The sequence below is a fragment of the Chinchilla lanigera genome, unplaced genomic scaffold, assembly GCF_000276665.1.
Source record: "Chinchilla lanigera isolate Chin_1 unplaced genomic scaffold, ChiLan1.0 scaffold00007, whole genome shotgun sequence".
NCBI classification, from domain to species: Eukaryota; Metazoa; Chordata; class Mammalia; order Rodentia; family Chinchillidae; genus Chinchilla; species Chinchilla lanigera.
The window spans coordinates 1,563,341-1,587,528 of record NW_004955408.1 but is presented as its reverse complement, the minus strand read 5'-3'; the positions used below and the strand labels follow the sequence as shown (position 1 = coordinate 1,587,528).

General features: G+C 40.8%; 2 protein-coding genes and 1 pseudogene across 2 annotated transcripts; 1 reads left to right on the top strand and 2 right to left on the bottom strand.

Moving 5' to 3' along the window:
• Positions 1 to 5,587: 5,587 nt before the first annotated feature.
• Positions 5,588 to 6,885, bottom strand: LOC102010451 (olfactory receptor 1361-like). Its single transcript, XM_005376561.2, has 2 exons — positions 6,864 to 6,885; positions 5,588 to 6,519 (listed from the first exon to the last, which is right to left on the bottom strand). The coding sequence occupies exon 2, from the start codon at positions 6,515 to 6,517 to the stop codon at positions 5,588 to 5,590; it is 930 nt and encodes a 309-aa protein (XP_005376618.1). The 5' UTR covers positions 6,518 to 6,519; positions 6,864 to 6,885.
• A 10,992-nt stretch (positions 6,886 to 17,877) lies between these two features.
• Positions 17,878 to 18,819, bottom strand: LOC102009351 (olfactory receptor 1361-like). The gene has a single exon (XM_005376033.1). It carries the CDS (start codon positions 18,817 to 18,819, stop codon positions 17,878 to 17,880), a length of 942 nt encoding a protein of 313 aa, XP_005376090.1.
• A 3,304-nt stretch (positions 18,820 to 22,123) lies between these two features.
• Positions 22,124 to 22,810, top strand: LOC102009017 (annotated as a pseudogene).
• Positions 22,811 to 24,188: the final 1,378 nt, after the last annotated feature.

Below are 24,188 nucleotides of genomic sequence, written 5' to 3'. Positions count from 1 at the left end.
AGATATTAGTTTTGTGTCTGCCCTCTTTATGTTTCTTCCTCAATTCTTCAATCATTGTCATTTTTTGGTATTTATTATTTTTAATGTACTATTTTGATTTCTTTCTCTCTGTGTATATTTTTAAGTTGCTTTCATAGTGATTATCTTGAAAATGATAATGAACATTATAAAACAGTTAACAACCCAGTTTGAATAATACCAACTGTATTAGTCACTTTCCCATTCCCCACAATGTAGTTAAAGGAGGAGCGGCTTAACTGGCTCATAGTTTCAGAGGCTTTCAATCCATGGTTGGTTGACTCCAACGCAGAAACACCATGGTAGATGGAAATGGTGAATGAAGGCTGCTCCCCTATATCAGTCAGGAGGCAGCAAGGAAGAAAGGAGAATCCGGGGACAAAAATGCACTCTTCCAGGTCATAGCCCCAGGGCCCACCTCTTCCAACTAGGCTCCTCCCCCAACAGCACATTCAGCTCTAAACTCATTACTGGATTAATCTGCTGATAAGCATGGTGCCCTATGATCAATCACCTTTCAAAAGCCCCCTTAAGACACAAGACTTTTGGGGGACATTTTAGATCTAAGCTATAACACCAACTTCAAGTTTAATAGAATACACCCTTTTCCCATATATTACAGTCCCTCCCCTTTATATTCTAGATTATATGTTTTTGCATCATGTACCCATTGACTTGGTTTTATAATTATTATTTTATGAATCAGGCTTTTAAATCATATGGAGGAGAAAAAGTAGCTGTGCCACATAAAATAATATTTATGTAGTTGCCATCAGCATCATTCTTTATTATGACTTTGAGTCACTACCCAATATCCTTTCATTTCAGCTGGAAGGGCTGCCTTTATCAGATACCGTAGGGCAGATCTACTGGTAATGAACTCCTTCAGCTTTAATTATCTTGAAGTGTCTTACTTTTCCCTTCATTCTTGCAGGGTAATTATTCCCAATACAGAATTCTTGGTTAACAGTTTTTCTTTCAGCCTCCCAGTACATCATTCCACTTTATTCTGGCCACCATAGTTTCTGAAGAAAAATCATCAGTCAATGTCATTGAGGATCTTTGTGTGAAGTGAGTCACTTCTCTCTTGCTGCTGTCAGAATTTTCTCATAGTCTCTGTTGATGTTTTAACTCTGTCTTGATCTGGATCTCAGCAGATCCAGATCTGTAGTTGTCATCAGCATTGTTCAAAATGACAAAGTAGATACCGAAAAGGAAAATATAGCCCTTTCTTAGGGCTGTAGTGTGCCTCTTTAAGCATCCATTCTGAAGAAGGCCACTCATCTGGCAGCAAGTTTCTAAGTTCAGCTCATTGTCAAGGGGAGTGCAGAGAATTAAACTTCATATTCTGGTGGGTTCAGGAGGGTTTGGAAGAAGTATCTATGTGTATTACTTCAAATTCTTTTGTGAGGAATATTTGTCTTCTCAATTATTTGCTTATTCAATTCATTGTGTCCAATGTCGTAAGGTTATTTATGTTTGTTTCATACTTTGACTTATAATAGATGAAGTATGTAGTATCCAAAATACTTGGAATCAGAAGTGTTTTAGATTTTGGAATATTTTCTATGCAAATTGAGTCAGCTTGGAGATGGGACCAAAGTCTAAACATGATAGTAATTGATGTTTTATATATCCCTTATTCACGTAGTCTTAGGGTTTATCATGGGATATTGGGGGGGGGCACCTATGTTTTGACTGCAACTCATGTGTGACCATGTGTGGAATTTTCTACTTGTGACATCATGTTGGCACGCAAAATGTTTCTGAGTCTGAAGCATTTCAAATTTTCTGATAGGAAATTTTCTGATGCTCAACCTGTACTTGCATACACATTTGTTGCTTTAATTCTTCCAACTTTGACCATTGGGAACTCCATGAGGTTGTCTACTCTGCCTCTTTGAAATGGCTTTTCTTGTCTTTCTTTCATTTATTTATTTGTTTATGTATTTGGCACATTCTTATTTTCTTACAGTATGTCGTGTCCATTTTCCCTGCCTCAGGTGCTTGGTTACCTGTTCTGTTAAGGAACACAAACTAGTATTTTCTGGCCAGCAACATGAAGCGTGAAGTTCAGAGCAAATAATAGGTGACAGGCTTGAAGAGACTCCGCGGTGTGATGAGCCTCGCACGTGAGCAATTGCTGCAGATGGCCAGCTTCGTGAGGACTCAGAGCCTACCGGTCGGACAAAGCCAGCTCCCGACATTTGTGTGGCACCAGGTCAATGCCCAGAGCAGTCATCACTCTGAGGGCCGTGGACCTCAAGGTGACAGAGTACTAGGGTCTGAGCCACTGCTCTGAGACACCAGGAGAAAGCCATGTGGGAGGGCAACAGCAACTTATTCAGGGCTAGAATCACCAGCAAGAGGCTGGAAGGGCATCTTCAGCTTGTGGTGACATTACCAGCCTCTCCATGAAGGCAGCCTGGGAGGCGAGGGCCTTGGGGTAGAAACCTGAAGGACAAGTTGAGGGAGGTGATGCCATGAAATGCAGAAATAACTCCCAAGGCTGTGACAGGGGTCTCCTTCCTGCAGAGAATGGTCTCTGGGGAGTGGTATACAGGATGACTCTCTATTTCAGCATTCTCTGAGCTGCAGTCAAACTTTTCTCCCTGAGTTGTTTAATTGGCTCCCAAAGCACTGGCCCCTAATGGCTGACTAGCAAGGATGGGAATTGCCTAGGGGGCTGAGGGTGCGGCACCTCTGCGGGAAGGAGGCTTCTGGCAATGGCCTGGTCCCTGAGAGCTCAGGCCCTGGAGGACAACTCAGCAGACGCAGTCCTGAATTCCTGGTCGTCCCCGGGGAGGACTGTCCTACCTGGCATAGTGCCTGCTTCCAGGAAGGGAGACCACTAGAGACTCCTCAGGATGCTGTGCTGTAATTTCTAACCGGTTCATGTCCTGTGAGAGTGCTACATGCGGATCCGCACCAGGACTGATTCCTCCCAGCGCCCTGTGCACCGGGGCCGTGAGAAGAGATGCAAGGAGTCAGTGGAGGCAATGGGGGTGGCGCCCAGCGGTAGGGCACTGGGAGACACGATGAGGGTTGTGCGGAATTAACCAGCGCAACACCGCTCACAGCGTGGGCAGGCCAAGCCAGGCCTGGGCCTTCCCAGCTCTGCTCACACTGGGCTGCAGTGAGTTTCTTTGCTCTTTTCAAGCAGGCACTCAGTATTCCCTAAAGCGACCTCTCCAGATGAATTGTGGTGACCATTTTGGAGAGTGACTTTCCTTTGTCCCAGCACACTCTTTGTTAAGTTCACTGACTTTCCTCTAACTGCACCCGCTTCACACGCACAGATTTTGACTAGAGCTGAAAGAGATAAACACTGAGAAACAGACCTGCGTCCCAGCCACGGCTTTCTCCATTCAACCTGGCTTCCTGGTTGAGTCCCAGAATTTAATGGAATCTGAACCCTGGAGTAAACTTGCAAGACTGTCCTTACCTAGATTCTAAGTTTCATGATTCTGATTTTTGATGTCTGGCATTTAATTTCCTATGAAGTAAAGTACTGTTTCTTTTCCTAGTCTTCAGAGGTTTTAGCTGGGAGAAATTCTCTTCTATGAAAAGGCAGATCATTAGGAGGAAAACATAGGCGGGTTTAGAAACACTTCTGTGCCTGTCTTGCAGGAGAGAAGCAACTCTCACGGGAAAGTGACTGTCTCTCAGCAGCGACCTGGGACCCTCCGTTCAGTATTCTTTTAACGAGTAGCAATTTGTCTTGAGTGTGGAGACAAATGATCGGGAGTTTCTGGGCTCAGGCGTGGAAAGGTGGCAACGCCTCCTTCCGGAGTCACGCAGTGTCTGTGCACAAACTCTGGGCTGATGAGAGCTTCTCTAAGAGGGGCAGGTCCTCACTACTTGTTTTAGGTGAGAAAAGTGGGGAAGGAAAGACCGACCATTTGCCTGTATGAGTCCTTGTCCTTCCATCAGGCAAACATAGGGAAAGACAGAAAGGGCTCAACTTTTTAGCGGTTTTAAGGTCAGCAGTTCTCCATATTTTAAGAAGAAATCTTTCAGCTACCTTGCCCCATTAGATTTGGCTTACAAGAGCTCTAAGCACACTCAGGAACATGTCCATGCATAAGCTGTCTGCGGCACTTTCTCAAGCGAAGCATGGAATGTAACAAAGAGATAAAAGACATGGGGAATGAAGTCTGGGTATGCTGGGAACAACACGAGTCATAGAACATTAAACACTAAAAGTTCGTGTTGTTACAGCGCAAATGTTTTCCCTGAACTTTCTCTAAAATAAAACTGACAAGCCAGAATGTACCTGAAGTTTTTCACGTGCAGTCAGGTTCCTGCCAGCAGCACATGCGTCCTGAAAGCCCTGGGTGGCGAGTTCCACTGTGTCTGTGGGGTGGGATCCGTGGTGGACTGAAGACAAATGCACGTTTGTGAGAGGCTCCAAAACTCAGAGGAGTGTGTCAGCAGAGTGAAGAAGGAAGGAGAAGAGAACTCAGAGAGACACATGGGAGGAGAGAGGAATCTTTTAGCTTATGAGGGAGAAAGCTGTAAGACCAGCTCAATGCCAAATGATGCCAGGCTTTCTACCTAAAGAGAAAAATATGTGGGTTTTTCCTGGCTGTTTCCAAATTTTCTATGAGGGTTGGTTACAGGATAAGTTCAATACTCTAAAGTGAGGCTGCATGCAGGACGGAGATGCACAGGGAGAAGCAAGAGGCAGTGGGACCCCTGTGAGCCTCTGCTGGGCTCAGGGTAAGAGGGGTGAGTGGCGGGGCCATGGCAGGACAGCGCTGATGGTAAGAACCGACTGCCATGAGGCTGAAGGAGACGGAGAAACGAGGTGACAGGCAGACGGCCGGCGAGGGGAGGCTTACTGAAGACTGATCGTTCTCCGGTGATCACGGTCTTTAATTCCAGGGAGTTGCTTTGGGCAAAAGAAAAGAAAGGTAGCTCTGTTCTCAGTGGTAGAGATGGAGAAGAAGCTTGGACTCCTGGACAGTTGCCCAGAACAGTCTCTGGATTTGGAGTCTGACGTTCTGCATTCAAAACCCAGTTCTTCAATGAATTCCTATTCTATGGTAACTCTAGACACTAGCTTTAAGAGAATGTCTGCTTCCTGCAGTTCATCTAATCCTGAAGGGTTCCCAAAGGTTCCATGGAGAGTTACTGTCCTTAACTTCCTGGTACCCATCCTGACCCCTGTACCTGTGCTGAATGACAAAACCTGAAATAGATATGGAGGAGAGGAGGTGACCCAAAGGAGAGTGTTGTAGCAGAAAGACTTAAGCTCAGGATAGGGGAAGACAGAAATCTTCTGGAATTTGTAGATCATTGAGGGGGGCCAGTTACATTAGAGGGTTTGTGGAGTCATCTAAATATATACCCCAAACAGTTCTGCTCCTTGGTTTTTCTCACCTATCCAATGAGTACCTTAGAATCACTGACTTTTATACATAACAAATTATGGGTCTTATGACTATGAGTACCTGTCAGCCAGAAATTTGAAATCATGCTTATCATCACTTATTAACAGTTACAGGAAGAGGCTTATGTGAGTTTTCTTCAACGTTGTAAAAATAATTCTCAACTTTAAAGTGTTCTAATTCTGGGATCTGAGAATTAGCTTCCTCAGGGCTGCTTTCATGTCCCGATTCCTCAGGCTGTAGATGAAGGGATTGACCAGTGGCGTCACCACTGTGAAGATGACAGAGGCTGCCATGTCCTGTACCGAGTAGGAGGATGAAGGGCGCATATAGACACCCAGGATTGCCCCATAGAAGAGGGAGACCACAGTGAGGTGGGACCCACAGGTGGACAGAGCTTTCCTTATCCCCTGGGCTGAGGGCAACTTCAGCACATTAGAGAAGATATAAGCATATGAAATGACAATGCATGTAAATGGTGTCAGAAATACCAACCCACCCACAGTGAAGACCATGAGGTCATTGATAAAGGTGTCAGAACAAGAGAGCTTCAGGATAGGGTAGGGGTCACAGAAGAAGTGGTGCACAGTGTTGTTGGAACAAAAGTTGAGTCGAACCATGAGCAGAGTGTGGAGGAGAGCATGCAGGTTTGTAATGACCCAAGAGAGGGCCACCAGGAGGACACAGAGTTTGGGCCTCATGATCATGGTGTAGTGGAGTGGGCAACAGATGGCCACATAACGGTCATAGGCCATCACACTCAGGAGGAACCCGTCCATGTTGATGAAAGTGATGAAGAAGTACATCTGAGTCATGCACTGCGTGTAAGAGATGGACTTGCTCCCCACCACGTGATTCACCAGCATCTTGGGGACTGTGGTTGATGAGAAGCAGATGTCAACACTGGAGAGGTTGGCCAAGAAGAAGTACATGGGCGTATGGAGATGAGGGTCACAGCTGATGGCCGAGATGATGAGCAGGTTGCCGATGACGGTGACCAGGTACATGCACAGGAACAGCCCGCAGAGCACCTCTTCCTGCTCTGACTGGCCAGACAGTCCCAGGAGGAGGAATTCTGTGACTGTAGTATGATTGTGCCCATCCATGTCTGTGGGGAAGATGATATGCCAACATTTGAGTGAAGCATTACATAGTTTGGAGCATTTTATTCATTGATTGAAAATTAACTAAAATGAAATTATCTTGTATAATTTTAAAGTAAATGCTTGGTTAATTTCAATAAAGTTTAATTTCTCATAGTTACACTTTCATTAACTCCACTCCCATTTTCTCAGTAACATATACAGGCACTTTTTTACATAACATTTAACTAAGTTCAATAAAAGGTGTATTATATTTCAATTTTTAGATATTTAGGATTGGGGCAATTAGGTGATTTTCTTAAATTCACAAAGCCAATGCAAGTTAGAGTCCCAATCCACTTTTTTGTACTATATATATATATATATATATATAGAGAGAGAGAGAGAGAGAGAGACAGAGAGACAGAGAGACAGAGAGACAGAGAGACAGAGAGACAGAGAGAGAGAGAGAGAGAGAGAGACAGAGAGACAGAGAGACAGAGAGACAAAGAGACAGAGAGACAGAGAGACAGAGAGAGAGAGAGAGAGAGAGATTTTTTGTTTGTTTGTTTTTTTCCAGTACTGGGAATTAAACTCACGACTTTGCATTTGCCAGGCAGGTGCTATGACACTGAGCTAAATCCCCAGCCACATTGCACTATGTTTTGATTAGCTACCATTTACTGAAACCTTAAGCAACTGATAAACTCTTTTTAAGCCTGCAGATTTTGTCTGTGACTCTTCTATTTTCTCAGGATTTGGGCAATATACAGGCTTTAATTGACCTGCCTGGGGGTTCATTCTCAACCCTTCAGTGGCCATTGTGATGTCTCCACCAAAGCCCGTGGTGGTGGGGTCTCCTGGCCTCAGCCTGCTGCCCCCTGTGCTGGGTGCAATCTTCTACCTCTTCTGCTGGCCAGGGGACTATGATAGGCAACTGTGGCATCTACTTTCTTTCTCCACCGGAGGAAAGAGATTTCCTGCTAAAGAGCAAATGCCCGTGGTACACTCAAAACACAGCCCCAGGACTAATAAATCATTGGTAGGGAGTCAAGTAAAATATGAACAGTGTGCTCTGAGATGAATTCATGTTAGTCAAGGCGGAAGTAAGAGCAGATACACTCCTGGAAGAGCAATAGCCCTGCAACCTGAGCCATTTACGGAAAATATAACCGGTGTCAAAACCTACCTGAAGTGCCACACTGTTAAAATGTAAACGCTACCTGTGGCTTTTTAATTTTCTCAGTGTAGGGACTTGGTCTCTCAGTGTTCCCCGGGAGAAAACGGTGAGGGTATTTAGAAAATAAAGACAAGAGACAAAAGCTAAGCTCAGGTGGAGGCCTACTGACTGGATGGGCAAGACAACTGACCAACAGCAGTAGGGGCATTTATTTACACTTTTGCAAGGTTAGTATCAGGGTACACAAGGTTACCTAGTGACTACTGACTAAAATTTTCTAGGCAGGATGTTTTTCTCAAGACTGAGGTAGCTTGACTGTTTTAGGCACTATGGCCTTATGTTGTCTCCACACATATAACCAGTTTCCAGCTCCAGCCACTCCCAACAGCTCAGAACTTGAAAATGTGTGACCTTCGATCCTCCTGCGTAGTAGTTTGTCCTCAGCCATCTTAATCTCATTGGTACAATACTTGGCAGAAATCTGTCAGACCAGCCAGTTTCCCTGCCGTGTCAATGCTGGGCCTTGTCCTATGCCTGAGAAAAATGGTTTATGGCAGCTGCAGTTTTGTTTTGTTGCCTGGGAGGAATTTTACCTTTTGGGTCAATTTTTATTGAAATGTATTTAGTCTTCACATCTTTCTGGGTATAGTATCTATTATGAATATGGTTTCAGTCATAAGGTGCTGGTCATCCTGGGCGTTGTGACCATCGTGTACACCTCCTTCCTGCTAAATGCAGAGGATTACTGGTGGCAATGGACAACTTTTCTGTCTGCTGTGTCAACCGCAATCCCTACATTTACATATATTCCTTTTACTACTATTTTTTCAAAATAAAGGTGTATGGCTTATTTCAAACATCATTTTATTTTGGATATATGGCAGTATTTAGCACTGCCTTGGGGATAATGCATGGAGCAACTGGTCGCATGGAAACAGGTGCCTTTGCCTGAAAATCTATACTACTGTGAACATTGACTAGGGAGCCAAGAAAACCTGGAAGAGATCAATTTCTCTTTCAAAGGGGTGGACCTTGCATAACAAATCAGTGCAAGAAGAGATTCGGGCTTAGCACTGGGGGCTCTGTGGGTGTCTCTGCCATGGATGGCTTAAAGAAACATCTACTCCCATTGAGCCTGCGCTCTCACTGACTGCTTTCTCTGACTGTTCATGGTAAACGCTTCATTGATGCAGGAGGCATCATCACAGTACCTGGAGGATCTTCCCCAAAGCCAACTCATTAAAGATGAACTAGACCAGCTCTCTTCAGTGAAGATGACAAATTGTTTAAAGCATTTGCAGTGGCAGAGAACAGTATAGGGAGAACTCTGAGGAGACTGCTTGTAGAGATGCATTTATGGGGACAGCTGAGTTGATTGCCACTGTGAGAGTTAAATTAACACAACTGAGAGGAAATGCTGAGATTTGAAGTTATTTTTTATCTAGTTTAACTCCCAGAACCAGAGTCCTAGAAAAAAATCTGGAAGCCCCTGATTGAGCATGGACTATTAACATGGACGGTAGATGTTGAGGAGGTGAGGGAGGGACGGTGACCAATGTCCCCGAGACAAGACAGTGCCTTGATCAACAGATCCTACTGTGATCTTCAGAACACATGGCTTCAGACAGTGGAAGCAGAGAGAAAGAGGGGTAATAGGACATCAAGGGAGATTTGTCCCATTGTGTTGGGACTGCTGAGGCCAAATATTGAGAATACAAAGCTGAAACTGTCCGACCACTACATCTTGGTTTCGTCCTGCACTGAGCTCTTATTTCTCTAACTGAATATACATCCGACATCCCCCAAACACAGTTCACCCTTCCCTGCTGCTTCCCCTTAGAAAGTGACAGTAACATTTAGTCTGTGTGACATGTACTTTGATGTTTGCTTTCTGTATCAGTCTCTTGTGAGCCATTCTAGTATGGGATTGTGACTGTGACATCTGCCATGTCTGCCTTGTTGAATATTTGTCTTTGAACCATAAAATGAAGGGTGCTTAGTCTCTGGACACCCTCTCAGGTCACCTCCCCTCCATGGAGCTCAGACTGCCACCTGAGTAGTCACAATCCGAGCCACCTTTATCATGCAGTCACCGACCAGAGCGAATAATTGTAGGGTATCAACCGGCACCAAGGTGGACATTAGGGGAAGAGCAGGAGCCCTGCATGTTGGGGAGAGGGCCTCCCTCTCGGGGTGATGGGAAGCAGCGCTCTTGGCTCTGAGTTTCCAGTTAGGCTTATTAAGAGCCTACACTCGGTGGTCCTAGCGCTAGTAACTCTAGCTGTCTCCTTGCTTATCCACGGCTCAACTTTCTGTTTCCCTCTTCAAATGTACGTGGTCCGCTCTGCAGGAAACGGCGCATCCTGAATAGGGAAGGTCTTGCACATGTCACACAAGAGGTGTTTCCTTGTGAACCAGTTAGATATAGAGGAACTCAGGAGGTCTGTTTCTCCGGACGTCCGTGTGTGCGCCGTGTCCCTGTGGATCCAGCTGTGTGGAGCGGCTCTAACCTCACCTCTTACCTGCTGCTCCCTGCCACTGTCAGGGCTTTCACAGAGTCTGGGTCTCTGTTGGTTCCATGCTGGACCCTGGACGACGGAAATCCACAGCTGCAGCTCAGTCAGTGAGGCTCTCTGGTGAGGCTCGGATGATTGGGAACAAATAAATAATCTGTGGAGGTCGGGACTTTCAAGAGGATTGCTTGCAAGTTGAGGGGCCCCCGGGACTGATTCTCCAGAGGTCCTCACTGGGGACTTGTACTAAGTTTGTATGCTGTTTGGTGCACAAAATAAGAGTGTGAGAAATTAGTTTTTGTGTAATTCCTTGTTCCACAATCTTGGACATTCAACTTCCCTTTGCTTAGTCTGTTCTCTCTCTGAGCAATCAAGAAAAGGACAGTGATTTAAAATTTCAAGTAAATATATGTATGTACAATTGTGCACATATGCTCACAGTTGTATAATTTTATATATGATTATATATATGTCTGTTAATCTCAAGGTATATTAACAAACATTGAACATCTTATTGATTATTAAGCCCTGTGAAATTCCTTGAAATAGCTATTTTATACACCACATTCTCTGGTCATAAAATAATGAAATGAGAGTAACATAGAAAGAAATAACAGTAATATAGAAAGAAAAACATCATTTTGTTAGATTTTAAGTGTTTAAATATCCTTTACATACAGTAAAAATCATTCATTTTAGTGTGTAGTTCCATGAATTTTGACAAATATGTTCAGTATTGTAACCACCATCATAAGCAAGGTGTTAGGCAGTTCATTCATCTGCAGAGAATTTCTGTATGCCCTCCGTAGCTAACCCCTAGCCCAACTCCAGCCTCTAGCAATCACTGATATGTGTGTACCAATAGTATCTAATTTGCATTGCTGATTGGCATCTAAAATTTTTGAGGCACCAACTTTTGATGATTCACCCATTAGTTTAAGTACATTGCAGCTGTTTCCAGATTGATGTGATTGTGTACAGGGTTTTGTGAAGGTAACTTGCCATTTTAATTTGATAAAAATGTAAGAGTGGGATTGATGTGTCCCGTACAGTGACATTTAGCCTTTCACCATTAAAGATTATGCTAGCTCCAGATGTTATGTAAATACCCATTATTAGTTGAGGCCCTTTCCTTTGTTTTGAAATTTGCTGGCAATTTTTACAGTAATTAGTTTTTAGTTTTGTTAAAGACTTTTTGCATCAATTAATGTGATCAGGGCTGGGGAGATAGCTCAGCAGTATAAGCGCCTGCCTGGCAAGTGCAAGGTCCTGAGTTTGAATCCTAGTACCAGAAAACAATTAATGCGATCATATTGTTTTTATTCAGTAATCTAAATTGATTGATAGTTAAATTGATTGGTCTGTGGTATCCTTTCTTGTAATGCGTTTGTCAGGATTCTCCTGGCCTCATAAATGATGGGAAGTGTCCTAATACTCCTCTATATTCTTGAACAGTTTGTGTAACATGCCTATTATTTTGTTAAATGATTTTTAGAATTCATCAGTCAAATCACCAGATAAATCACTGGAGTTTTGTTTCAGCTTTCTGATAAGGAAAGGGCTATTTTTCTGGCATTTGTGCCATTCATGTAAATTGTCAAATTTATTGTAATATTGTTTATAGGAATATTTCTCAATTTCCTTTTTAATGTCTCCAAGATCTACAGTTACAATACCTCTATAATTCCTGACATAATCCCCCCCTCCCCGATTACTTGTGGGCTAAAAGTTAATTGGTAACAGAATTTAGTTTTGCCCTTATTTTCTGTATTGTTTTCTTGTTTTATATTTTACTGATTCATACTTTCAACCTTACTGTTTATTTCATTCAATATTTTTTGTTTGTTTTGTTTTCTTGCTTTCCTCTATCTTTTACAGTTGGAAAATTAAAAATTAACTAAACTTTTAGATCTTTTTATTAACATAATTATTTCAAATGACAAATTTCCTTTTAAACATGCCACAGATTTTAATATAGTTTTAATATAGTTTATTTCAGCATCATTCACTTTAAAATATTTACCAATATCCACTACAATTTTGAATTTGACTCAATCCATTTGCCTTTAATGTGGTTATTGATTAAGAAGAAATTACCTCTGCCCTTAGGTATTTGTTCTCTGCATGTCTTATAGATATATTGTTTCCCCAATACTTTCATTTTTTGTACTTTTTCTGTATTTAGTTGATTTTTAGAGCATATAACTTTGATTTACTTCTTTTCTCTTTTCTGTATACTTAAAGTTATCTTTTTAGTGATTATCTTGAATGTTACAGTTACATCCTAAACTTCCAGCAAACTAGTTTCAATAAGCCCAACTTAAGTTTCAAACACATTCTTTCTTACATCTGTTACTTATTTTTATGTTCTTATTATAGAATATATCTTAATACATTTTGTGCCCGTTAATATACATTTATAAGTGGTTTTTTTGAACATTTGCCTTTTCAATCATATAGATAAAAAAGAATGGGGTACCAAGTATTGTAGCCCTATTTACCTATGTAGTTAAATCACCAAGATTCTTTATTTTTGCTTACAAATTAGTTTCTCTCTACTGCCCTCCCATTTTAGCCTGAAGCACTCTGGGATTTTTTTGTAAGGCATTTCTACTTATAAAATTCCTCACCATTTAGAAATGTCTTGGTTTTTCCTTTATTCTTAAATGATAGGTTTTCCAGGTATAAAATTCTTGGTTAATGGCTTTTATTTTCTCCTTTGAGCATTTAAATGTTTTTTCACACTCTATTTTGGCCCCATGGTTTCTGATGAAAAATCAGCTACTACTATTATTGAGGATCCACGTATGCAAAATTTCTGCTTTGTGTCTGTTTTCTCATATCCAAACTAGACTATATCTTGAGGAGAATTTCTTTAAGTTTACACTGCTTGGGATTCAGTGACCAGACTTCTAGCATTCGCATCTTTCATGATTTGGTGTGTTTTTCACACCTTATTTCTTCAAATACTCCTTCTGTTCCCTCTTTTTCTAAAATTCCTGTGATACAAATATTGGTATTCTTGGTAGTGGCCAAAGGTTTCTTTTTCTCGCTCTTTTATCCCTGTCTCCTCCTCATGCTGGGTAATTACAACTGTCTGGCTTTTTTATTTTTCCCACCTGCTCAGATCTGCCATTAAACTTCTCTAGTAAATTTTTAATTTCAGTTATTCTGCTTCTCAACTCCATAGTTTGCTTTAATTCTTTCAATAATGTGTGTGTGTTACTGATTTTCTCATTTTATTCACACGTCATCTTGATGACTTTTTTTAGTTCTTTCTCCACGGTTTTCTTTAGCTCACAAGCATATTTAAGGCAGGTGCTTTACATCTTTGACTAGTAATTCAAATGACTGGAATTCCTCAGAAGTGATTTCTTGTTATTCTTTTTTGTGAATTTTCTATATTTTCCTTTTTGTGTGTAATTTGAATTTTTTGTTAAGAACTGTCTTCTGAGTGTTATATTTTGTTAACTCTAGAAACCTCATTCTCCATATTTTCTTACAAAACATATTTCTGCTAGCTTTGGGATGGAGCCATCCATTTTTACTTTTCCAAATATTTTGGCAAAGGGTGTGTTCCTTGCTATGTGTGCTCATTGAAACTTTCATTTCATTATCTCCTTTGTTACTCTGTGACATAACAAAGATTTCCGTTAGCTCCAAAAAGGGATATAAGGGAGACGATGAGAAACATTGCTGTCTCCTTTCATCTGTAGATAAAGGCCGCTGGAGGAAGCCAGGGCAGCCCAGAAGGCTGAAAGTAGCCATCTATTCCATTTCTTTGGAAGCCACCAGAACAACCAAAGCGTGCAACTCAAAACTGCGGTGGGACAGTATCTTGACAGCCCTCTATGGCACAGCCAGCCACTCCAGGAATGTGGACTGGCTACTATATGAGCAGATAATCTATTCCCTTGTTCTGTTATATATATATCTTACATTTTCCAACATATATTTCATATTTATTGTTAAATTCATTCTTATGTATTTATATTTTGTGTTCTATTATGAACAAGATTTCCTTTGCCGTTCTATCTTGTAATTGGTTATTCTTCATATACATGAGTGCTATTGATTACTTTTTGTTAATTTTATGTTCTGTTAACTTACTGAATTCTTTCTTTGTTTGATTTAGTTTTATCAAAATTTTACAAAGATTTTCCAAATGTACCATCATATCATCTAGATTAGACTGTCTAGTTAGACATTAGCTATATTACTAAGTAGTAATTAAGGTAATGGGCATCCTTCATGCAGAGATTAGTGGAAAAGTCTTTAGTATTTTCTCATTAAGTGAAATTCTGGATTTAAAATTGAATTACATGTACTTTTTTCTTAAAAGACAAAGTCTCACTATGTAGCTCAGGCTAGCCTCAAACTCACTGCAGCCCTCTTGCCCGAGTACTGGGACTACAGGCGTACCCCACCATGCCTTGGTAAAATGAATTATATGTACTTTAAAATGTTAAGTAAATCCAATAAATTCTTATTGCTCTGTGTGTTTTAATCAGGAATGGTTGAAATCACTTTTTAGGCATCATGAAGATAACCATGTAGTATTTTTCTTTAAATACATTAATATGGGGAATTGTTTCGATGAATTTCCTAATATTGAACTATTCTTGCACCCTTAGTATAAATCTTATTTGTTTATGAAATATTTTTTAAATAGCACTCTTTTAAGAGATTATAGTACAGAGAAAGAAGGAAAAAGAGAATTTTAAGTTGGAATTTTCAAATTTACCCCAGTTAATCATAGGAAGCTTAGACAAGCCAGTGTTTGTGCAGAATTTTAAAACTTAGAAGTCATTATCTGACTTAAACAGCATTAGGCTGAGACTTTTTGTTCAGTTGTACTTATGCTTTATATGTGATGATTCTGAAAACTAAAAAACTAGTCACCAGCCAAGAAAGTTACTGGTGATGAGAATAATTTGAATTGGAACTTTGATAGCAGTAGTACTGGTAGAAGTGGAAGGAAACATATTTGTCTCATCATGTTTCTCTCTCTCCTCTCCCGTATCCTCCCCCTCCCCTGCATCCCCTCCACCCTCTTCCTTTCTCCTCTCCTCTCCCTCTTGCTGCTGCTCCTCCTCCTCCTTGTCCTCCTCCTTCATCCTTCCCTGCAGCCCCTTTCTTTCTGGAAGGAAAACTTCTCAAACTGAAAAAATGAAGCACCAGCTAGGAACTGTACTTGATCTTACCAAAAGGCTGAGAAGCGATCCCAGGCCTACTAGGGAATGTGGAAGAAGTGACTATATACAATTATGTTATAAAACTCTTGAAATTCTGACAGAAACTATCTGAGCCATGTGGAGGACTGATATGGAATATGAATAGGATTTTTTTAAACATTTCATTTATTTTTCTTAATTAACTTTGGCATTATTTGGGACCTAGTTTCAAAAATGTACCTTTAGAAGATTGGTACAAATTGTGTCCAATTTATAGATGAATTCTACAAGAGTTGATTTCTTTACATACAATGGTTTTTAATACAAAAACATAAAGTGACATTTTATTTATTTAAATTTTCTTTAAGGTACATCTACTGTGATTGGTGATCTTATGGTATAGGCAATGCAGTCCAGGTTTTTATTTATTGGAATATAAAAAATGAAGGTATTTTTAAAATTGAGATACAATTTACTCTTTGCGGCACATCTGTGTAAGTTCTGACACATGTAGTTGGTGGTTCCCCATGACAATTAACACTGTGAACAATTCCTCTCTCCATGAGAGTTCCTCAGCCCTTTTCCTTCAACCTCTCCCTCTGGGCCAGCTCATGGCAGGTTTCCAACATTCTTTCCATTAATTACACTGTGAGATGTGAGGAATGAAGCTTTACTTCAATCTCCACTGAACTCTGTGAACTCTCTCTCCCTAAGTTCAGCGTGGCTCTCTCCAGATGGTGAATAGCTCTGGGTGAAACTGACTGACTTTGGAAGACAAATCTCCAAATCCAAGTGCCTTTGGAAAACAGCAAGACATGCCTATATGGTGTTCTTTAATTTGTAATGAATTCAGGTTGTCTGAGGAACTCAAGATTAGTTGCCTATGACCACAGTGATTTCCTCGTTAAACCTTGTTAAAGCAAACACAATGCCTGACTTACAGCAAGCCCAGAAAACATACTTGTTTCTTGAGTAACTATCAACTTGGTCATAACTAGGAACCAAGGACAGCCTCCTTCAGAGCCATTCAAGTACCTACCTCAGAAGCTCTCCATGGGGCTCTGGAGTGCTGCGCTGGGGACACACTCACTTTTCTGTCTTTACAGCTTACCCATGAGCAGCTTCTCAGAACATCAGAAATGAGGGATCAGATGGTCCACCGTGTGCAGCTCACCTATTTAAGCCTTCTGCAGAAACATGCATGTGTAGTCTGGAGCTACACAAAGCACATTTGTCTCCCTACTCACGTCATGCTTCCTAGGCACCAGTAGTTCCTTCTTCTGTCTCAAGTAGCTCAGATATCTATGGAGAGACATGATGAGGACCACACCAGCCCCAATCATTAGTAATGAACTAGGACAGGTTAACTTCTGTGTGACTCAATTTCCTCTTCCTGTAAAATGGGAATAGTTTTACTAACACCTCATGAGGTTACATGAGAGTTAAGTAAGATAATACAGAGACACTCTTTAGCATATGGAAGTATTTTATAAGTTCCAGCATATATTGAATTCAATATTACAGGCAATAAGATCAGTTCAGTGAGTCTGGTGACACTTCAGTTGTCATATGTGGAGCTAGTTGTGCAATCCCAGACATATTGTGGTGAATGGCAAGTAATAATATTTCTGGACACTTAAAAATACACCCAAGTAAATCTTGGAAACAACCTAAATGCCCATTAATTCAGGAATGGATAAAAAAAGATGTGGTATTTTTATACAAAGAAGTATTACTCAGCTGTAAAGAAAGATAAACTTGAGGTTTTTGTAGGTAAATGGAAGCAACTCGAGACTATACTCATAAGTGAAATAAATCAGACCTGCGTGTGTAAACATCATATTGTCTTCCTACTAAGAAACTGGAAGAGTAAATAAAATCCAAAATGTACAATAGATATTGTAAAAGGGAAAGAAACTGCTCAAAAGGACAGAACAACCGGGATGGTCAAAAGGAGAAAAAAAAGAAGGGAAAAAATGTATACACACACCACACACACACACACACACACAAGATAGCTAAGATAATTGTACTACTAATTTCTATTAGTTTATTGAAAGGAACAGCTAATGCTTAATTGTTTGATCAGTTTTGCTTGCCTATATCTGGTAATCTGAGCAACTACTTTGAAGATAACAATATGCAATGTAACAACCATTGTTAATTTCCATCTTGTTTTGAAATTCTGTATTGTTTTTATTGTTTTTTTAAAGTCTCTTTAAAATAAAAAAAAAAACTTCTAAATGTCATATTGGGTCAACAAAAATTAATTCACCTGGGCTTCAATATACTTTTATCTGTATAGAATAAGCCCTTAATGTAGATAATGATTATAGGATTATGACCTAATGTAGGTAATAAATTTATGACTTTATGATGTACAAGCACTTATTGGCCTCCTGTGTAAGAGCAGGATCAAGGTCACACACCACTAGTTAGAACAACAGTGACAGATGAGTTAGAATCTCAGCCTCAATTTCTCTATTCTTAGTCTTTTTGTTTCAAATCCTTCTAATTTTAAAACCTTGACAAATCTAGTCTCCTAATAATTAGTTTCCTAAGGGGTCCTTTCATATCATGATTCCTCAGGCTATAGATGAAAGGGTTAAGCAGGGGTGTCACTAATGTGAAGATGACAGTAGATACCATGTCCTGAATTGAATAGGAAGATGAAGGGTGCATATAGACCCCCAGGATTGCCCCATAGAAGAAGGAAACTACAGTGAGGTGGGACCCACAGGTAGACAGGGCTTTCCTTATTCCCTGCAAAGATGGAAACTTTAGGACGTTAGAGAAGATGTAGACATAGGACACAGTAATACAACTAAATGGCGTAATAGATGTCAATCCACCCACAGTGAAGGCCATAAGTTCATTAATAAAGGTGTCAGAACAAGAGAGCTTCAGGATAGGGTAGGGGTCACAGAAGAAGTGGTGCACAGTGTTGTTGGAACAAAAGTTGAGTCGAACTATGAGCAGAGTGTGGAGGAGAGCATGCAGGTTTGTAATGACCCAAGAGAGGGCCACCAGGAGGACACAGAGTTTGGGTCTCATGATCATGGTGTAGTGGAGTGGGCTACAGATGGCCACGTAACGGTCATAGGCCATCACACTCAGAAGGAACCCGTCCATGTTGATGAAAATGATGAAGAAGTAGATCTGTGTCATGCACTGGGTGTAAGAGATGGACTTGCTTCGCACCACGTGATTCACCAGCATCTTGGGGACTGTGGTTGATGAGAAGCAGATGTCAACACTGGAGAGGTTGGCCAAGAAGAAGTACATGGGCGTATGGAGATGAGGGTCACAGCTGATGGCCGAGATGATGAGCAGGTTGCCGATGACGGTGACCAGGTACATGCACAGGAGCAGCCAGAAGAGCACCTCTTCCTGCTCTTGCTTCCCAGACAGTCCGAGGAGGAGGAATTCTGTGATTCTAGTGTAGTTGTCCCCAGCCATGTCTGTGGCAGAGGAAGTATCATATGATAAGACCGTGTGCTAACTTTTGAGCAAAGCATTATATAGTTTAGAATAGTTTATAGTTGAGAATTAGCTAACACTAAATTATCTCATTATGTAATTTTATAATAAAATCCTGTTAATTTAAACATGAGAATCCCTCACTCCTGAGGCAGAGGATAAGGAAAACATTGGGGAGATAGGTTATAGGATGTACATATTATGGATATAGTGAGGTAAACGCCACTATGGGAGTTTAATTAGTAAAATTAAGGGTAAAGGGCTGAGATGTGAAGGCATTTTTTTTTTTATCTAGGTGAGCTCCCAGAACCAAAGTAGATAAAGGAGTACTGCAAAAAAGCTAGAAGATGCTCCCAATGGAGCATAGTTAATGTGGACCTTAGAAGGTGGTTGGCAAGGGAGCAAGTGGTAAGATATGTCTACAACACCAATAAGAGAGCATGCTGACCAGTAGATGTTAATATTCTGGGCTCAGGACAGATAGTTTTCCCATAGCACAGCCAGAGAGAAAGATGTCAGGAGTGATTTTTTTCCTACTGTGCTGAAATTTTCCCTAAGGCCCTATATCAGAATATCAATATCAAATTAGCCTAACAGCACCTCGCTAGAATGTCTACTGCTGGGACTGGATGGGAAGTTGCTTGAAAAAATTACCATTTCATGGTTTAAATGCCAGCAAGTTCAGCTTCTTCAGGAAATCCTGACATCATAGTAGGGAATGCCCTTAGTTCTTATTACTCTGAGTATTCACTAGACAACCTCTGAAATATAATTCATCTTTTCCTGCAGCTCCCTTATGGGGTGAGAGTGCCCCCGCTATTCTTCTTGGCAATAATAGTTTGTGTAATTTAAGAGGTTGATGTATGCTTTCATGCAATAATTTCTGAGTCACACTAGTGTGTGTCTCAGAATAAGGTCGAAATAACCACACAGTGAGACACCTTTGTTACATGACTACAAACCAAGGCGTGAACATGGGGAAAGAAGGGACAAGACAGAAATCAGGAGCAGAGTGTGAGGGTCTTGGATGTCTGACAGACCACCATGGGCAGGATGAAATGGGCCCTTGGCCCTGAGCTTCTAGCCAACCTTATTAGTAACCTCCAATCACAGTTCCTAGTCTTATTGACCCTAGTTTAGTATTTCATTTTTCAATCTTTACTTTTATGCTTCCTTCCTAGAAATGCAAGTGATCAGTTGTGCAGTGGACGCACATCCTGAGCAGGGCAAGGCTTGTACAAGTCAGATCAAGAGACATTTCCCCATTTGAACCTAGCTCTCAACAGATGGAGTTGCTAGATCTCTTTCTCCAAATGTCCATCCTTGTGTCCGTGCACATCAAACTGCTGCTGGAAGCAGCTGCACCTAACCTGCTTTCCAAGCGCTTCCTACCTGGCTACTCTCTGCCACCGCCAGGAAATCTTCATCTCTGCTGACTCCATCTGTGCTGGACCCTGGATGAAGGCAGATTCACAGCTGGGGTGAGAAAGGCAGACCTTTTCTCGTGGAAGGAGAGCATTTTCAGTGAGGTCCGTGGCTCCCATAGGTCAAGCTTGGATGATTGGAAACAAACAAATAGATGTTCCATTCTTGGAGAGCAGGATTTCCACGAGGACTGTTGCCAAGCTGGGGCACCCTTAGGGTGATTTCCCAAAAGTCCTTGTTAGGAGCACAGTTTAAGTGTCCTTTGTGTGTATGCTGTCTGGACACAGAAAACAGGGTTGTTAGAAACTCAGTTCTTGTGAAAATGCTCAGGGCACAATCCTGAATATTCAACTTCCTTTTTTAAGTTTATATAAAATGTATCATAACCAAAAGCAGTTTACTAATTTGCAAAGTGTGTGAAAAATGTAATGACCACAAAAATTGAAAACTTTTAGAAATATAAGTAGAATTTTAATATATCTGTGCTTTTACTGAAATTCCGCAATCTTGTGCATTTCTCCAATCTTAATCATTTTAATCACCCGTAATCACTTACTAGTCATCCAGACTAAAGTGATAATCAGAGATTTGAATGCTCAGTTAAAAGTGTAATCTAATATTTCCAGTAAATATGCATATTCCTAAATATACTCACAATTGTACTAGTAAAAAATGTATGTGTGTATAAATGTATATAATATATAATATATGCATATATACATATCCTTTAAATCCAGGGTATATTGAGTAATATTAAACACCTTATTCGTTATAATAATAAACTTTAAAATTGTCTGGAATATAGACTTTAGTTTTTGGTGGTATAATAATAAAATTAGAACCCAATAAATACAACATAAAAAAAGTTTTTGTTAGATTTTTAAATATTTGAGGTGTAGTTTATCTACAGTAAAAATTATCCCTTTTAGTGTATAGTTCTGTGAATTTTGACAAGTGTGTCCTGTGTTATAGCCTGCATCCTCTTCAAGGTGTCAAACGGCTCAATAATAGGAAAGGTTGTGTGAAAACAAAACAAGCCAAGAAGAGGGCCTGGGGCAGAAAAAAAAAAAAGCCCTCAGAACTTTGACCTTGGAGTTCCAGCCTACAGAAATTTGGGAAAATAAGTTTTTGTTAAGTCATCCATCCTATGGTGCTGTGATACAGCAGCCTGTGCTGACAAATGGAGTAAGTATATTTAATTCATAAGAAACTGCTAAACATTTTTTTGAAGTAGCTGTCACATTTTGCACTCTCACCGGCACATTTGTCTGCATATCCATGATATTTTCAGGATTTTTAAATTAATTAACTTTACTGGTACATTTTAGGTATACATAGTGGTGACATTCACCATAGGGAATTTGTACCTGTACATGATGTATCTTGATTCTTTTTTTTTGCATTCTCCTACTCTCCCTTTCACTCCTCTTCCTCTCCTTATTCACAAAACTTTTTACCCATTTTTTTCTTCTTACCTCAATTTTTTTCTCTTGTTCCCCTTCCCAGTTCCCCTTCCCATTTAAATATTTTCTTCCTATTTCACAATATCTATTATACATTTTGGTCCTTATTTACACTTTCAGTTTCTCACACCAGAGAAATAATGTGGTATTTATATATGTGTCTTAATATTCTGTTCTTGTGTTGAATTTTCGGAATCTTGACTATTATATGCTTTGGTGTAGTTTTCTTTATCATGGCTGATTGGGGTTCTATATGCCTCACTTACTGTTTGAATTCTTTTTCCCTGCTTGGGAAGTTTTCTGCCATGACTTCTGTGAACAGGTTTTTTATGTCATTTGCACTATCTCTGCTTTTTCATTGGCTCCAATCAATCTTATGTTGCTTCTCGCCGCACGCCACCGACATGGTGTTCAGGCACTTCGTGGAGGTCTGCCGGGTGGCCTACGTCTCCTTCGGGCCGCAGGCGGGAAAGCTGGTCGCGATCGTCGATGTCATTGATCAGAAAAGGGCGCAGGTGGGTGAACCGTGCACTCGGGTGAGGTAGCAGGCCATGCCTTTCAAGTGCATGCAGCTCACGGACTTCATTCTCAAGTTCCCACACAGTGCCTGCCAGAAGTATGTCCGACAAGCCTGGGAGAAGGCTGATATCATCACAAAATAGGCAGCCACCAAATGGGCCAAGAAGATAGAAGCCCAAGGAAAAAAAAGCCATGACAGATTTTGATCGTTATAAAGTCATGAAGGCAAAGAAAATGAGGAACAGAATAATCAAGAACCAAGTGAAGAAGCTGCAGAGGGCAGCCATCATAAAGGCTTCTCCCAAAAAGGCGCCTGTTGCAAAGACTGCAGTTGCAGCTGCTACTGCTGCTGCAGCTAAAGCTAAAGCTAAGGTTCCAGCCAAGAAGCCGACTGCTGCTGGCAAGAAGGCCGCAGGCCAGAAGGCTGCGGGTGAGAAGGGTGAGAAGGCCTCGGTGAGAAGGCCACACCTGCCCCAAAGCCGCAGAAGGGTCAGAAGGCTCCGAGTCAGAAGGCTGCAGCCCAAAAGGCTCCAGCTCCAAAGGCATGGGGCAAGAAAGCGTGAGGCTGTTAAAACAATAAAGGTTCTTTTTTACATGCTGGCAAAAAAAAAAAAAAATCTTATGTTATTCTTCTTTGTATCATCTAGCAGCTACTGGGCTGATTTTTTGTGGTCCCTTACTATTTTCAAGAAAACTTTCTTTTCATGATTGCTAACCGCAATCCTGTCTTCTATAGCTGAGACTCTGTCCTCACATTGGCTCATTCTGCTGTGTATACTTTCAATGGAATTTTTTTATCTCCTGGATATCTGTTTTAATCTGTTTCATGGATTCTATTTTTTTCCTATGTTGGACATTCATAACTTCCATCATTTTCCTAAGCATCTCTATTTCTTTTAATCTGTGTCTGAAACAGTCCTTGTGCCTCCTGCCAGCTTGAATTTGCCTCTCTGATCTTTTGCCAGTTGGAACTTGGCAGCCTGATCCTGTGGCTGAGAGTCACCTGATAGAGCTGGCCTGAAGTTGTTCTGAATTTTGAGCTCAATTGACCCTTCTTTAAGATGGCTACTGTTCAATCACCCTGTTGTGGGGGACATCTGAACCCAAATAACTCACTAGCTGCTGCAATCCACTGCATCCACTGCTCTGTTCCCTGGTGCATTTCTCCATGGAGGCCTCTGAGGTCACTAGTAGTCACCATGCATCTACAGGTTTGAGGCACCCCTCCCATGCAGTGAGTCTGGGCTCAGAGAGAAAGTGCTGCCTGCTACCCCCTTCTTCTTTGTTGAAGTCTCTCCCTTCACTGTGCCAGTGGACTTTAATTCTTGCTTCAGATCCTTCCTGGGTCACAGGGACCTACTTCCCTCCTTCTCTTCCTCACATTGTTATATTCCAGTGTCTGCACACCAAATCTCAGAGAGACTTGTTCTCTGCTGCTTACCACTCCCATTTTCATATTTTTAAAAAGTCGTTCTAAAGATATATGGTGTTATTTCATAGTGGTTTTAATTTGTACTTCTGAGGCCCATAAATTTAGCCACCTTTCTTGTGCTTATTTCCCATGTACAAGTCTTCGTTGGTAAAGCGTCTGTTCAAATCTTTGACTCAATGGTAAAAATAGGTTATTTGTTTTCCTATCTTCTAGTTGGGAGAGCTCTTTGTGTATTGTTTATCAGATATAGCATTCACAAATTCTCCTAGTTGAGAGCTTCTTTCTATTTTTGTAACTTTGTCTTTTAAGAGGAAACAGTTTGAATTATACTGGAAACTTAAAAAATACTTATATGTCATGGTTTGTTGTATCTACAAAATTTTTGCCTAACTCAAAATCACAAAAATTTAATCTTATGTTATTGCCTAGAAATTTATAGTTTTAAATTCTCCATTTATGTCTATGATCTATTTTGAGTTAATTTTATATACAGCATGAAGCAAACATCT